The following is a 14,004-nucleotide window of genomic DNA, read 5'->3' as shown; positions in this document are numbered from 1 at the left end:
TCTTCCTCTTCCATCTTCTTCTTTCTTCCTCTTCCATCTTCCTCTTCCATCTTCTTCTTCTTTCTTCCTCTTCCATCTTCTTCTTTCTTCCTCTTCCATCTTCTTCTTTCTTCCTCTTCCATCTTCCTCTTCCATCTTCTTCTTCTTCTTTCTTCCTCTTCCATCTTCTTCTTTCTTCCTCTTCCATCTTCTTCTTTCTTCCTCTTCCATCTTCTTCTTTCTTCCTCTTCCATATTCTTCTTTCTTCCACTTTCTTCTTCTTTCTTCCATCTTCTTCTTTTTTCCATCTTCTTCTTCTTCTTCTTTCTTCCTCTTCCATCTTCTTCTTTCTTCTTTCTTCTTCTTTCTTCCTCTTCCATCTTCTTCTTCTTCTTCTTCTTCTTCTTCTTCTTCTTCTTCTTTCTTCCTCTTCCATCTTCTTCTTTCTTCCTCTTCCATCTTCTTCTTCTTCTTCTTCTTCTTCTTCTTCTTTCTTCCTCTTCCATCTTCCTCTTCCATCTTCTTTTTTCCTCTTCCATATTCTTCTTTCTTCTTCCATATTCTTCTTTCTTCCACTTTCTTCTTCTTCTTTCTTCCATCTTCTTCTTTTTTCCACTTTCATGTTCCATCTTCTTCTTCTTTCTTCCTCTTCCATCTTCTTCTTCTTTCTTCCTCTTCCATCTTCTTCTTCTTTCTTCCTCTTCCATCTTCTTCTTCTTTCTTCCTCTTCCATCTTCTTCTTCTTTCTTCCTCTTCCATCTTCTTCTTCTTTCTTCCTCTTCCATCTTCTTCTTCTTTCTTCCTCTTCCACTTTCTTCTTCTTTCTTCCATCTTCTTCTTTCTTCCACTTTCATCTTCCATCTTCTTCTTTTTTCCTCTTCCATCTTCTTCTTCTTCCTCTTCCATCTTTATCTTCTCTCCTCCAGATCGGTTCTCTGATGTCACAGCTGAAATCGATAAGCTCCAGCGCTGAGCCCCAGAAGAGGTGAGAGGAGCTCCATGGTGTTTATCACAGAGGATTCTGGGTAATGTGTGAGCGGTGTTCCCAGCTGTTGGACTCGGTGTCTGATTCTCACCGCTGGGGGGATATAATGGTGAATATTGGTGTCTGTCCTCTGTCACCCCCCTCACCTTGTTGCCCCTCTCCCCTCCCCCCCAGCGTCATCGTGTCTCAGTGGACCAGCATGCTGAGGATCGTGGCCGTTCACTTGAAGCGGATCGGACTTTCTTACGCCACTATTGACGGTTCTGTCAACCCCAAACAGCGCATGGATGTGGTGGAGGAGTTCAATGTAAACCCCCGGGGGCCCCAGGTATGAGATTACTTCCGGGACACCGACCTCCCTTCATCCACTGTCCTACTGGACACGTCTCTCCTGTATGTGGAAATCTCTGGGGTCTTACTAGAAAATTACTTACAACCCCCCAAATAGTATATATGTGTGTCTATATATAGATTAGATAGAGAGATATTATTATTGTGTATAATAAATATATATATATATATATATATATATATATATATAATATTTGAACCTCCGATTGCGTGTAACGCGGTTAACCAGCGTTTCACGATGCAAGCGCTGTATTTCTAAAACTCGTAACTTGGTTTGCGAGTGTTGTCTTGCAAAACGAGTATGATTCAGGCCAAAGCAGTGTGCAGTACCACGTTTTGGCCTGAGGTGGGGGGGGGGGGGGGCGCCAGCACTGATTGCCGCCGTTTGGAAAGGCCTGAGGTCAGCTCGGCTGATCTTGCCAAACCTTGGGAATGGAGTCTTTCCGAGGTTTTCAGAGGTGTCCTTGGGCCTTTCTGGCCGTTTACAAGGCTCTCCGGTGCCCCCCCGCCCACTCTGGCTGCATGCGGTATTGCATGCCATTGAAGTCAATGCGGAACTTCATGAAGTCCCTCTGCTGGCCAGCAGGGCGGAGCATTCATCCAGACATGAGGGAGAATGGTGTACAGACACCTCCATTCCTTCTCTAAGGGGATGTATTTATGGTCTGTCTTTCTCCTGTGTAGGTGATGTTGGTGTCTCTGTGTGCTGGAGGAGTCGGATTAAACCTGATTGGTGGGAACCACCTCTTCCTATTGGACATGCACTGGTAACGCCCCATTTCCTCTGATCCCCCCCAACTGCACCACCTACTGGTGCTGACCGCAGTCTCCTCCTATTCCATCCCCCTACTGACCGCACTCTCCTCCTATTCCATCCCCCTACTGACCGCACTCTCCTCCTATTCCATCCCCCTACTGACCGCACTCTCCTCCTATTCCATCCCCCTACTGACCGCACTCTCCTCCTATTCCCTCCCTCTACTGACCGCACTCTCCTCCTATTCCATCCCCCTACTGACCGCACTCTCCTCCTATTCCATCCCCCTACTGACCGCACTCTCCTCCTATTCCCTCCCTCTACTGACCGCACTCTCCTCCTATTCCATCCCCCTACTGACCGCACTCTCCTCCTATTCCATCCCTCTACTGACCGCACTCTCCTCCTATTCCATCCCCCTACTGACCGCACTCTCCTCCTATTCCATCCCCCTACTGACCGCACTCTCCTCCTATTCCATCCCTCTACTGACCGCACTCTCCTCCTACTCCCTCCCTCTACTGACCGCACTCTCCTCCTATTCCATCCCCCTACTGACCGCAGTCTCCTCCTATTCCATCCCCCTACTGACCGCAGTCTCCTCCTATTCCATCCCCCTACTGACCGCACTCTCCTCCTATTCCATCCCTCTACTGACCGCACTCTCCTCCTATTCCATCCCTCTACTGACCGCACTCTCCTCCTATTCCATCCCTCTACTGACAGCAGTCTCCTCCTATTCCATCCCTCTACTGACCGCACTCTCCTCCTATTCCATCCCCCTACTGACAGCAGTCTCCTCCTATTCCCTCCCTCTACTGACCGCACTCTCCTCCTATTCCATCCCTCTACTGACCGCAGTCTCCTCCTATTCCATCCCCCTACTGACCGCACTCTCCTCCTATTCCCTCCCTCTACTGACCGCACTCTCCTCCTATTCCATCCCTCTACTGACCGCACTCTCCTCCTATTCCATCCCTCTACTGACCGCACTCTCCTCCTATTCCCTCCCTCTACTGACCGCACTCTCCTCCTATTCCCTCCCTCTACTGACCGCACTCTCCTCCTATTCCATCCCCCTACTGACCGCACTCTCCTCCTATTCCATCCCCCTACTGACCGCACTCTCCTCCTATTCCCTCCCTCTACTGACCGCACTCTCCTCCTATTCTCTCCCTCTACTGACCGCACTCTCCTCCTATTCCATCCCTCTACTGACCGCACTCTCTTCCTATTCCATCCCCCTACTGACCGCACTCTCCTCCTATTCCATCCCCCTACTGACCGCACTCTCCTCCTATTCCATCCCCCTACTGACCGCACTCTCCTCCTATTCCATCCCTCTACCGACCGCACTCTCCTCCTATTCCATCCCCCTACTGACCGCACTCTCCTCCTATTCCCTCCCTCTACTGACCGCACTCTCCTCCTATTCCATCCCTCTACTGACCGCACTCTCCTCCTATTCCATCCCCCTACCGACCGCACTCTCCTCCTATTCCATCCCCCTACTGACCGCAGTCTCCTCCTATTCCATCCCTCTACTGACCGCACTCTCCTCCTATTCCATCCCCCTACCGACCGCACTCTCCTCCTATTCCATCCCCCTACCGACCGCAGTCTCCTCCTATTTCATCCCCCTACTGACCGCAGTCTCCTCCTATTCCATCCCTCTACTGACCGCACTCTCCTCCTATTCCATCCCTCTACTGACCGCAGTCTCCTCCTATTCCATCCCTCTACTGACCGCACTCTCCTCCTATTCCATCCCCCTACTGACCGCACTCTCCTCCTATTCCATCCCTCTACTGACCGCACTCTCCTCCTATTCCCTCCCTCTACTGACCGCACTCTCCTCCTATTCCATCCCCCTACTGACCGCACTCTCCTCCTATTCCACCCCCCTACTGACCGCACTCTCCTCCTATTCCACCCCCCTAATCTGTCTCTCCCTCCCCCTCAGGAATCCGGCGCTGGAGGACCAGGCGTGTGACCGCATATACCGTGTAGGACAACGCAAGGACGTGGTGATACACAGGTCAGAGGAGTCCTCCACTGCGATCATCGCAAAGGAATCGCACAGACCATGCATGACTGACATACACAGGGGCCACATCCTATTATCATAGCTCCACCCCCCATTAACATCCTATTATAGCTCCACCCCTCCCTCCACATCCACTTATCATAGCTTCACCCCTCAATTCACATCCTATTATAGCTCCACCCCTCCTTCCACATCCTATTATCATAGCCCCACCCCTCCTTCCACATCCTATTATAGCTCCACCCCTCCCTCCACATCCTATTATAGCTCCACCCCTCAAATCACATCCTATTATAGCTCCACCCCTCCCTCTACATCCTATTATTATAGCTCCACCCCTCAATTCACATCCTATCATAGCTCCACCCCTCCGTCCACATCTACTTATCATAGCTCCACCCCTTAATTCACATGCTATATAACTCCACCCCTCCCTCCACATCCTATTATCATAGCTCCACCCTCCCTCCACATCCTATTATCATAGCTCCACCCCTCCCTCCACATCCTATTATCATAGCTCCACCCCTCCCTCCACATCCTATTATAGCTCCACCCCTTCCTCAACATCCTATTATCATAGCTCCACCCCTCCCTCCACATCCTATTATCATAGCTCCACCCCTCCCTCCACATCCTATTATCATAGCTCCACCCCTCCCTCCACATCCTATTATCATAGCTCCACCCCTCCCTCCACATCCTATTATCATAGCTCCACCCCTCCCTCCACATCCTATTATCATAGCTCCACCCCTCCCTCCACATCCTATTATCATAGCTCCACCCCTCCCCCCACATCCTATTATCATAGCTCCACCCCTCCCTCCACATCCTATTATCATAGCTCCACCCCTCCCCCCACATCCTATTATCATAGCTCCACCCCTCCCCCCACATCCTATTATCATAGCTCCACCCCTCCCTCCACATCCTATCACCATAGTGCCACCCCTCCTCCGTGTCCTATCCTAGTGCCCCTCATGCACTCATCATTTCCACGGCCAGAAGCCTGCAGAGTTTGAAATCAAATGACAGACATCCCCTGAAGTGCCCTTGGACCCCTTTCACACTGAGACAGTTTTCAGGCACGTTGGCGCTGGAAATGGCCCCTGCTAAGCTCCTCCCGATCATCCCAGTGTGCCTTTTCACACGGGGGCGGTGCGATTTTGGGACGGGAATATAAGTCCTGCAAGCAGCATCTTTTGGGGTGGTTTTGGAGCGCTGAATACACCCCTCCTTCACCGCTCCTCCCCCGCCCTGACCATTGACATGAATGGGCAGCTCTTTCAAAGCGAAGCAGAACGGGAGTTTTTAACCCCTTTTTTTGTGGGTTTAAAAGCACCCTACTAGTGGCTGAAAAGCAGCGCTTAAACAGCGGAAAAACGAGCAGCACTTTAGGATTCAGGGAGTCCTTTGGCTTTGCCTATCACAATATCTACAGAACAGAAGCCGGTAAGAACCTGCATTAAAGCTGACAGTTATCCCCCGCAGTGTATAGAGCCGACCTGCAGGAGATTGTTCTATTCTGGAAGCTCTCTCTGCATTTGTAGATGTAGCGCTTCTTCCTGTCTGGTGTCACCTGTAATCGCTCTGTGCTGCCCCCTGCAGGTTTGTGTGCGAGGGGACGGTGGAGGAGAAGATCTCCCAACTTCAGGAGAAGAAGAAGGAATTGGCAAAGAAAGTCCTGACCGGAAACGGCACCACCTTCACCAAACTCACCCTGGCCGATCTGCGGCTGCTGTTTGGGGTGTAACCTGAGTAAGTCGCTCTATCGCCGGTGTAGTGTGGTGATCGGAGCGCTGGGCGCGCTGGTCTGCCCCTCCCCCCCACACTACATCTGGGGTGGGCTCCGGACTTAAGTTGGATAACCTGTTATTTATCTGTTTGGGTGCCTCTTCTATGAGTGTTCCTGAAAACACTACGTGGCCTGTGAATGTCGCCGTCTGTGTTATTTATTTTATTATTTCTGTTATGCGTAATAAAACTCAACTTTTACAATGTTGGTGTGTTTTCTGTAGTATTATAATTCGGTGGCTGGGGGGGTGAGGATATACACTACTACATGGGTGGCTTAGTGGTTGGCACTTTTGCCTTTGCAGCACTGGGGTCCTCAGTTCAGATCCCAGCCAGGACAACATCTGCATGGAGTATGCATGTTCTCCCTGTGCTTGTGTGGGTTTCCTTCTGCACTCAATAGGTTCATTGGTGTCAGAAACCATGAAATCAGGCCGAGACACAAGTACAGGTAAATCACACTTGTTTAATAATAAAAGTAAAAAGAACAAACGTAGTTAAAACATAGCCAGAGTTCAGTAACCGGAACAGACAGTCAGACAAGCCAGAAAGTCAGGGATCAATGTAGTGGAACAGCAAGCAGGATCTGGAGCCATGAGGGATGTCAGTCAAGCAAGTCTTTAACGGGAACGCAGGAGATCGCCTTGGTCAACATCACAGAGACTAAGGCAGAGATCCTCTGGGCTGGACGGCTTAAAGAGGAAGTAAACCCTGATGAGTTTACTTCCTCTTTCATTCCCTGCAAAGGCAAAGCATAATGGATTACTGTGCATCGCATATTAGTCCATTATGTGTCACTTACCTGACACAGGAGCCAGTGAAGTCACCGCTGTCCCCCGTAGTCCGCCGCATCCATCTTCTTGGTGGGGTTTCACAGCTCCGCCGCTGTCATTCGGCGAAGTCGCGATGATGTCACTCCCGCGCATGTGCACAGGAGCCGACACGCGCGGCAGCTCCGTCGCTGAGAATGCCGCGCTCAGTGCGCCTGTGCCGTAGACAGCAGTGCCTGTTTTAGGGCAAATATCTCCTAAACCAGTGATGGCGAACCTTGGCACTCCAGATGTTTTGGAACTTCATTTCCCATGATGCTCATGCACTCTGCAGTGTAGTTGAGCATCATGGGAAATGTAGTTCCAAAACATCTGGGGTGCCAAGGTTCACCATCACTGTCCTAAACCATATAGGTTTAGGAGATATTGCTTGGACCTACAGGTAAGCCTTAATCTAGGCCTTAATCTAGGCTTACCTGTAGGTCAAAGTGGTTTGTAAGGGTTTACAACCACTTTAAGTAGGCAGGACTGACGAGCAGGATCATCAACAGGTGAGTCAGAGCTGTGGAGAGATAGGAGCTGGCAATTAGCTGACAGATGAGCGGCCAGCTCTGAGAAGGAAGGGCTGAGCCCGGTCCTGACAATTGGCTGCTGTCTAAGTTGGATGTAGTGTGTGTTTGTGTACAAGTGGGGAGGGGAGATACTGATTGGCTCCCCTGCAGATTTTATAAGTTTAAATTTTTTATCATAGGTGTATTTTTTTTTTATTATTATTTATTTATATCAGGAAATGGGTCCACACAGACCAACAGAATACAAACTTTCCACATAGTTTACAGATAGCGAGGCAGTATCTAAAGTATAACATCAATACCCTGCTAGCATTATTGCCCAGAAGAATAAACAGCAGTACGTGGAGTTGGGGCTTCACATCATCTTGTGGTCTCACTTCCCAGTTTCTTTTTAACCAACTAGGTATCCATATCGATACCACTTCCAGTGTACAGGGGGGGATAGGTAAAGCGATGGAGAAGGAAGAACAGAGGAGCGAGGAGAAAAAGGGGGGGGTAAATAGAGTATGGGGTATAAAGGGGGGGGGGTAAATCGAGTATGGGGTATAAAGGGGGGGGGGGGTAAATCGAGTATGGGGTATAAAGGGGGGGGGGGGTAAATTGAGTATGGGGTATAAGGGGGGGGGGGGTAAATTGAGTATGGGGTATAAAGGGGGGGGGTAAATCGAGTATGGGGTATAAAGGGGGGGGGGGTAAATCGAGTATGGGGTATAAAGGGGGGAGGGAATATAAGAAGGGGGGGGGAGCAAGGTGTGCTACCCAATCATAGAGTGCGCATATGACCATTCTGAATTACAGATACGGGGCCCATCTCTATGGCCCCCCAGGCTCAGCGGATCCTGGATGCTGCATACGGTATCACCCGTCCCAGGGCCTGGCCCTCAGCCGAGTATATGAACGCAGTCCAACCTTGCCAGGTTTTAGTGAAAGTCTCCTCTCTCTTTTGCGCTGCGAGGATAAGATCCTCCATTTTCCTAATGTCCTCCACTTTACGCAGCCAGAGGGTCAATGGTCGGCGGGAGGGACGATTTCCAATGGAGCGGTATGCAGGCCTTAGCCGCGTCAAGTAGGTGGCGGATCACCGATTTCTGGTATTTCCTGTCGGGTACGTCGGAGGCATGCAAGAGATAAAGAGCTGGGTCGTCTGTGAGAGGCAGGGCCCGTGAATTGTTGAATCGTCTCCCGCACCACTTTCCAAAAGTGTGTAAGTTTCGGGCATGACCAAAAGATATGCAGCATGGTCCCTTTGTCTGCGAGGCATCGCCAACACAGGTCTGATGTATGCGGGTAGAGCTGATGGGAGTAATGAAGGGGTCCTATACCAACGTGAGATCATTTTATAATTTTGTTTCCTGGATCTTGGCACAGATCGAAGATTTGTGGGCAAATCTGAGCATACGCTGTCTCTTGGTGCTGTTGAATTGGCAGTCTAACTCTTTCTCCCATTTAAGTAGGCCCGGGGGGGGGATAAAGTCTGCTGAGGGAGAATTTAGAAGATTATAAGTCAGTGAAAGTGTGTGTGACAGGACACCCGCGTCAGCGCAGAGCACCTCCAGGGCTGTGAGCGTCTCTGGGGGGGGGGGGGTGGGATCATAGAGAGGAAATGTGTGAGTTGGAGCGTTCTCAGAAAGTCTAGTCGGAACGGGCCCGCAGGGTCTAGAAAAATCCGCCGTCGTTTTCCAGCGCCCCCCCCCCCCCCCCCTGAACTAAAGTGTGATGCTTGATGTAGTCCTGCCTCCCCCAGGTTCCCGAAGACTCCCATCGTAAAGCCCTGGAGTAAATAAGGGGTTGCCTATGACGGGGTACAGGGGCGAGTTCGGGGAGGAGAGGGGCGTTTGCGAAACTATGCGTGCGCAGACCTTCGCCGAGGTACCAATCAGTGGGTGACGTTTGATCACACCCGGCAAAGCCAAGTAGCACCATGGCACCCTCCGGAGTGGGATCACACTTTGTGCCTGTTCCAGCTGGGCCCACAGCTTGGTATCCCGATGGCGGTCATAGGTGTATTTTAGATCATAGAGACGGAATATCAATCAAAATTCCACAAAAATAAACCTAGGATACAAATGTTATAAAACGGAGTCGCAGATCAGTGAGTAAAATAACTATTTTGATCTCCTACCAACCAGCAATAATTCTGCCCCCCTACAGACTGGCTACAGTAGGTGCTCATGTGGTACACAGATTAGTCCTGTCAATGTAAGAAGGCTCTCCTAAAAGCCTCGTACACACGATCGGACTTCAAACAAACTTTTCTATGGATTTCTGTCCAAAGGGCGTTGGCCGTGAACTTGTATTGCATACACGCGGCAGGACTTTTTCAGCCAACTTTCACCAAATCACGTGGCTTTTCTGCTCTTTACCGCCACCCTTTGGTCAACTTCTGTTGATGTAAACATCCCTTGTAAAAGAAATAAGCACGACAGGTCCTCCTTTATGGAGAGATCTGGGGGGTCAACCTCAGATGTCGCATTTTACCTTTTTTTTTTTTTTTTTTTTTTTTTAAAAAAGCAATAAAATAAAATTTGGACACTGACTTTAAAGTGATTTGTAAAGGTAAATAAAATAACAAACATGTCATACTTACCTCCGCTGTGCAGCTCATTTTGCACAGAGTGGCCCCTGATCCTCCTCTGGGGTCCCCCCCCGAGACTCCTCCCCCACATCCGATAACCCCCTCCCACAGGGGGTTACCTTGCAGGCGCTCTCCCGAGTCCAGCATTCAGCGTCCATAGAGGCCGAACTCCTGACTCGGGGCTGCCCCCCCCCCCCCCCCCCCAGCGCTCGCGTCATTGGATTTGATTGACGGCAGCGGGAGCCAATGGCTGCGCTGGTATCAATTTATCCAATCAAGAACCCCTGGGCAGAGAGGCATCACGTCCCTGCTGGGTCAAGTTTGAGGGTTCAGGTAAGTAAAACGTGGGGGGGGGGGAGGGGTCACTTCCAGGTGTTTTTTCACCTTGATGCAGAGGAGGCACGAAGGTTTACAACCCCTTTTAAAAAGAAAAAAATAATAATTTCTTTATGCCCAAGTACCGGAAGTGACGTCAGAGGTCGCTCCGGTCCTCCAAGGGCATAGAGCGGGGAGCGGGGGGCCATCTTGGCCTCACTCGACTTCCTGTGATCGCTTCCGGGTTTACCGACGACTCCCGGTAAAACCCAAAAAAACGATCGGGAAGCGGCAAATCACTTTTATCAATCGCAGAATCGCCCGTAGGAAAAAAAAATAATTATACCCCGCCTATGGCAGCGAGCTGTACTGGCGCTACTTTGAACTACTGTATGGTTATTGCTTTTGCCTTGTGCGTCCCGCTGTGGGCTGAGTGCCTCAGAATTGGAATGTTTTGTAGTTGTGTATACATTTATGTATGTTTTGTACTTTTATTATAAAACCAATTAAAAAAAAAAATGTTCATGGCTCATGGAAGGATGGGCACACGTTGGCCTTGGATGCCAAGTGCCCTTGTCCCGGCATTGAGATTCCTATTCTCCGTATCCAGCCAGGCTCAGATGTACCCCCACCTGGGGCTGTGTTTTGCTTGTTTGTGTCTTTTTGACTATTTTGTGGTAAAGGAAGGAAAGGAAAGGTTTTCTTTGTGTATCTGCTGCCTTCCCCTTTCTACACACTTTTTGAAAAGTGCAGATGGTGGTAGAAATCTTTCTTTCTTCTTTAGCAGCACATACAGGTTGGGTGGGGAGTCTGGGCTTACACTGTGTGAGAGCTGATTGGAGGAAAGACACACACACACACACACACACACACACACACACACACACACGCGCGCGAAGGAAGAAAGTGGCAGAGCTGTAGTCTGAATAGACAAGCTCTCTGCTAAGCTCCCTCCCCGACACAAATTTTCAGCTACTGTTATATCACGTGTCGGAGAGCTTGTTAGATGGGACTCTGCTGATAATAAGAGGAATGGAGCACCTGAGAGAAACGACACTCAGAGCTTTGGAGAGAGATAAGTAAACGCTACTGATATACAGTATCCTCACAAAAGTAAGTACACCCCTCACATTTTTGTAACTATTATCTTTTCATGTGACAACACTGAAGAAATGACACTTGTCTACAATGTAAAGTAGTGAGTGTACAGCTTGTATAAGTTCCGGTTCACACTACAGCAGTGTTTCTCAAATCCAGTCCTCAGGCCCCCCCAACAGGTCATGTTTTCAGGATTTCCCTCAGATGAAACGGCTGTGGTAATTGCTAAGGCAGTGAAACTGATCCAATCACCTGTGAAAAATAATGGAAAACCTGAAAACATGACCTGTTGGGGGGGCCTGAGGACTGGATTTTGAGAAACACTGCACTACCGCAACTTGGCATCCGACTTGTCAGACCTGACATTGCCCCAAGTTGCTGGACATAAGAAATTCCATTGAAGTGAATGAGATCCGTCTTAATGTACACTACTAAAGTCACTCCGACTTCAGAAAAGGTTCCTGTACTACTTCTATCCGACTTCTAGGCAACTTGTACCCATTGATTTCAATAGAAGTTGCCTCCAAGTCGCATCTCCATCTATATAATTCACACAGGTACTTCCCTCATTTACCCAGGCAACCCCCCTCCCTCGCACAGAGCTGATTATTCTGTGATTGGCCACAACCAAAGTCGCCTGTCCTGGAGGCAACTTTAAGTCGCGTTGTAAGTTGCGCAAAGTCGCGCTGAGGTCACCTCCAAATCGCCTTGCAAAGTCGCGCTGTAAGTCGGGTTGCCCCTGTGTGAACCTAACTGTGTAAATTTCCTGTCCCCTCAAAATAACTCAACACACGGCCATTAATGTCTAAACCGCTGGGAACAAAAGTCAGTACACCCCTAAGTGAAAATGTCCAAATTGGGCCCAATTAGCCATTTTCCCTCCCCGGGTGTCATGTGACTCGTTAGTGTTACAAGGTCTCAGGTGTGAATGGGGAGCAGGTGTGTTAAATTTGGTGTTATCACTCTCACTCTCTCATGCTGGTCACTGGAGGTTCAACATGGCACCTCATGGCAAAGAACTCTCTGAGGATCTGAAAAAAAAAAAAAAAGAATTGTTGCTCTACATAAAGATGTCCTAGACCAGTGATGGTGAACCTTGGCACCCCAGATGTTTTGGAACTACATTTCCCATGATGCTCCACTATACTGCAGAGTGCTAGAGCATCATGGGAAATGTAGTTCCAAAACATCTGGGGTGCCAAGGTTCACCATCACTGACCTAGGCTATAAGAAGACCCTGAAACTGATCTGCAGCATGGTGGCCAAGACCATACAGCGGTATAACAGGACAGGCTCCGCTCAGAACAGGCCTCGCCATGGTCCACCAAAGAAGTTGAGGTCATGTGCTCAGCGTCATATAGAGGTTATCTTTGGGAAATAGACGTGTGAGTGCTGCCAGCATTGCTGCAGAGGTTGTAGGGGTGGGGGGGGGGGGGTCAGCCTGTCAGTGCCCAGACCATACGCCGCACACTGCATCAAATTGGTCAGCATGGCTGTTGTCCCAGAAGGAAGCCTCTTCTAAAGATGATGCACAAGAAAGACCACAAACAGTTTTCTGAAGACTAAGGAAAGTGGTATGGCAGTCTGGTCCTCTGGTTCTCTTGTATAAATTTGGTGTGGCCCCCAAACTGAAGTCGCTCTCGCAATTTCTGCTGCTGGCTTCTTATTTAGAAATGTTGTTTCACACGGGCACAACCCTTTCTACCTCCATCGTCTACTTACACTTGTTTCTCTGAGTGAAACCATTTATATATCCAAACCCTAGATGGCACTATAATATCATACATGCCACGGGTCATAGATTTCAGAAGGTCAGGCTGTACTGGATGTATGCAAGAAATCGCTAAACTAGAATTGGGATTTCCTCATTACCTGCCCGGTCGTTGCTTCACCTTCGGTCTCGCAAGCCACTGCAGTGAGTCAATGTTGTCCTCCTGCAAGGTGTCAGCACAGAGAGGGGTTTCCTTTCCCAATACGGGAGTGATAAAGACATGAGTGATAGAGATGAGCGAGTGTTGGGTGGAGGAACTTGACTGGCCCGCACCTCAACCCGATAGAACACCTTTAGGAGGAATAAGAGTGGAGACTGCGAGCCAGGACTTCTCATCCAACATCAGTGCCTGACCTCACAAATGGAAGAATGGCCAAGCATTCCCATAGACACCCTCCTAAACCTTGTAGACGGGCTTCCCAGAAGAGCTGAAGCTGTTGTAGCTGCAAAGGGCCAACTCAATATTGAACCCTCCGGACTAAAGCCCCATACACACGATCAGACTTTTTGACAACAAACATGCAAATTAGCTGTTTTGGAGCAACATCCGACCCGTGTGTACGCTCCATCAGACAAACTTTTTTGGTTTTCATCGGACTTTTGTTGGCTGTGCGAACGGACAAACTTTCTGGCAACAAAAGTCCGATGGAGCAAAGTCCGATCGTGTGTACAGAAAACCATAGGACTTTTGTACAAAGTACAAACACGCATGCTCAGAACCAATGCAAAAGATCAGACAACAATACAGAAGTTGACCAAAGGTGGCGGTAAAGAGCAGAAAAAACACATGATTTGGTGAAAGTTTGCTGAAAAAGTCCTGCTGTGTGTATGCAATACAAGTTCACGGCCGACGCCCTTTGTACAAAAATCCAAGGGAAAGTTTGTAAAAAGTCCTATCGTGTGTATGAGGCTTTAGACTGGAATGCCATGTGTAAAGGCAGATGTCCCATTACTTTTGACAATAAAGCATATACAGTTCTGTGAAAA

General features: G+C 49.2%; 1 protein-coding gene across 2 annotated transcripts in view; it reads left to right on the top strand.

Annotated features, from left to right (window-relative positions):
• TTF2 (transcription termination factor 2) overlaps positions 1-6,122 on the top strand; it is a 40,282-nt gene extending 34,160 nt beyond the window's left edge. For both annotated transcript variants that reach the window (XM_077479510.1, XM_077479511.1), the window contains exons 20-24: positions 906-964; positions 1,139-1,292; positions 2,000-2,082; positions 4,036-4,110; positions 5,731-6,122. In XM_077479510.1, coding sequence (XP_077335636.1) covers positions 906-964; positions 1,139-1,292; positions 2,000-2,082; positions 4,036-4,110; positions 5,731-5,875 — 516 coding nt within the window. In that variant the 3' untranslated portion in view covers positions 5,876-6,122. The remainder of the gene's footprint in view (positions 1-905; positions 965-1,138; positions 1,293-1,999; positions 2,083-4,035; positions 4,111-5,730) is intronic.
• Positions 6,123-14,004: the final 7,882 nt, after the last annotated feature.

The sequence above is a fragment of the Lithobates pipiens genome, unplaced genomic scaffold (genome assembly GCF_037356315.1).
Source record: "Lithobates pipiens isolate NorthernLeopardFrog02 unplaced genomic scaffold, aLitPip1_a1.2 Scaffold_16, whole genome shotgun sequence".
Classification (NCBI taxonomy): Eukaryota; Metazoa; Chordata; class Amphibia; order Anura; family Ranidae; genus Lithobates; species Lithobates pipiens.
The sequence above is the reverse complement of the archived record's forward strand: the minus strand, read 5'-3'. Positions and strand labels throughout refer to the sequence as shown.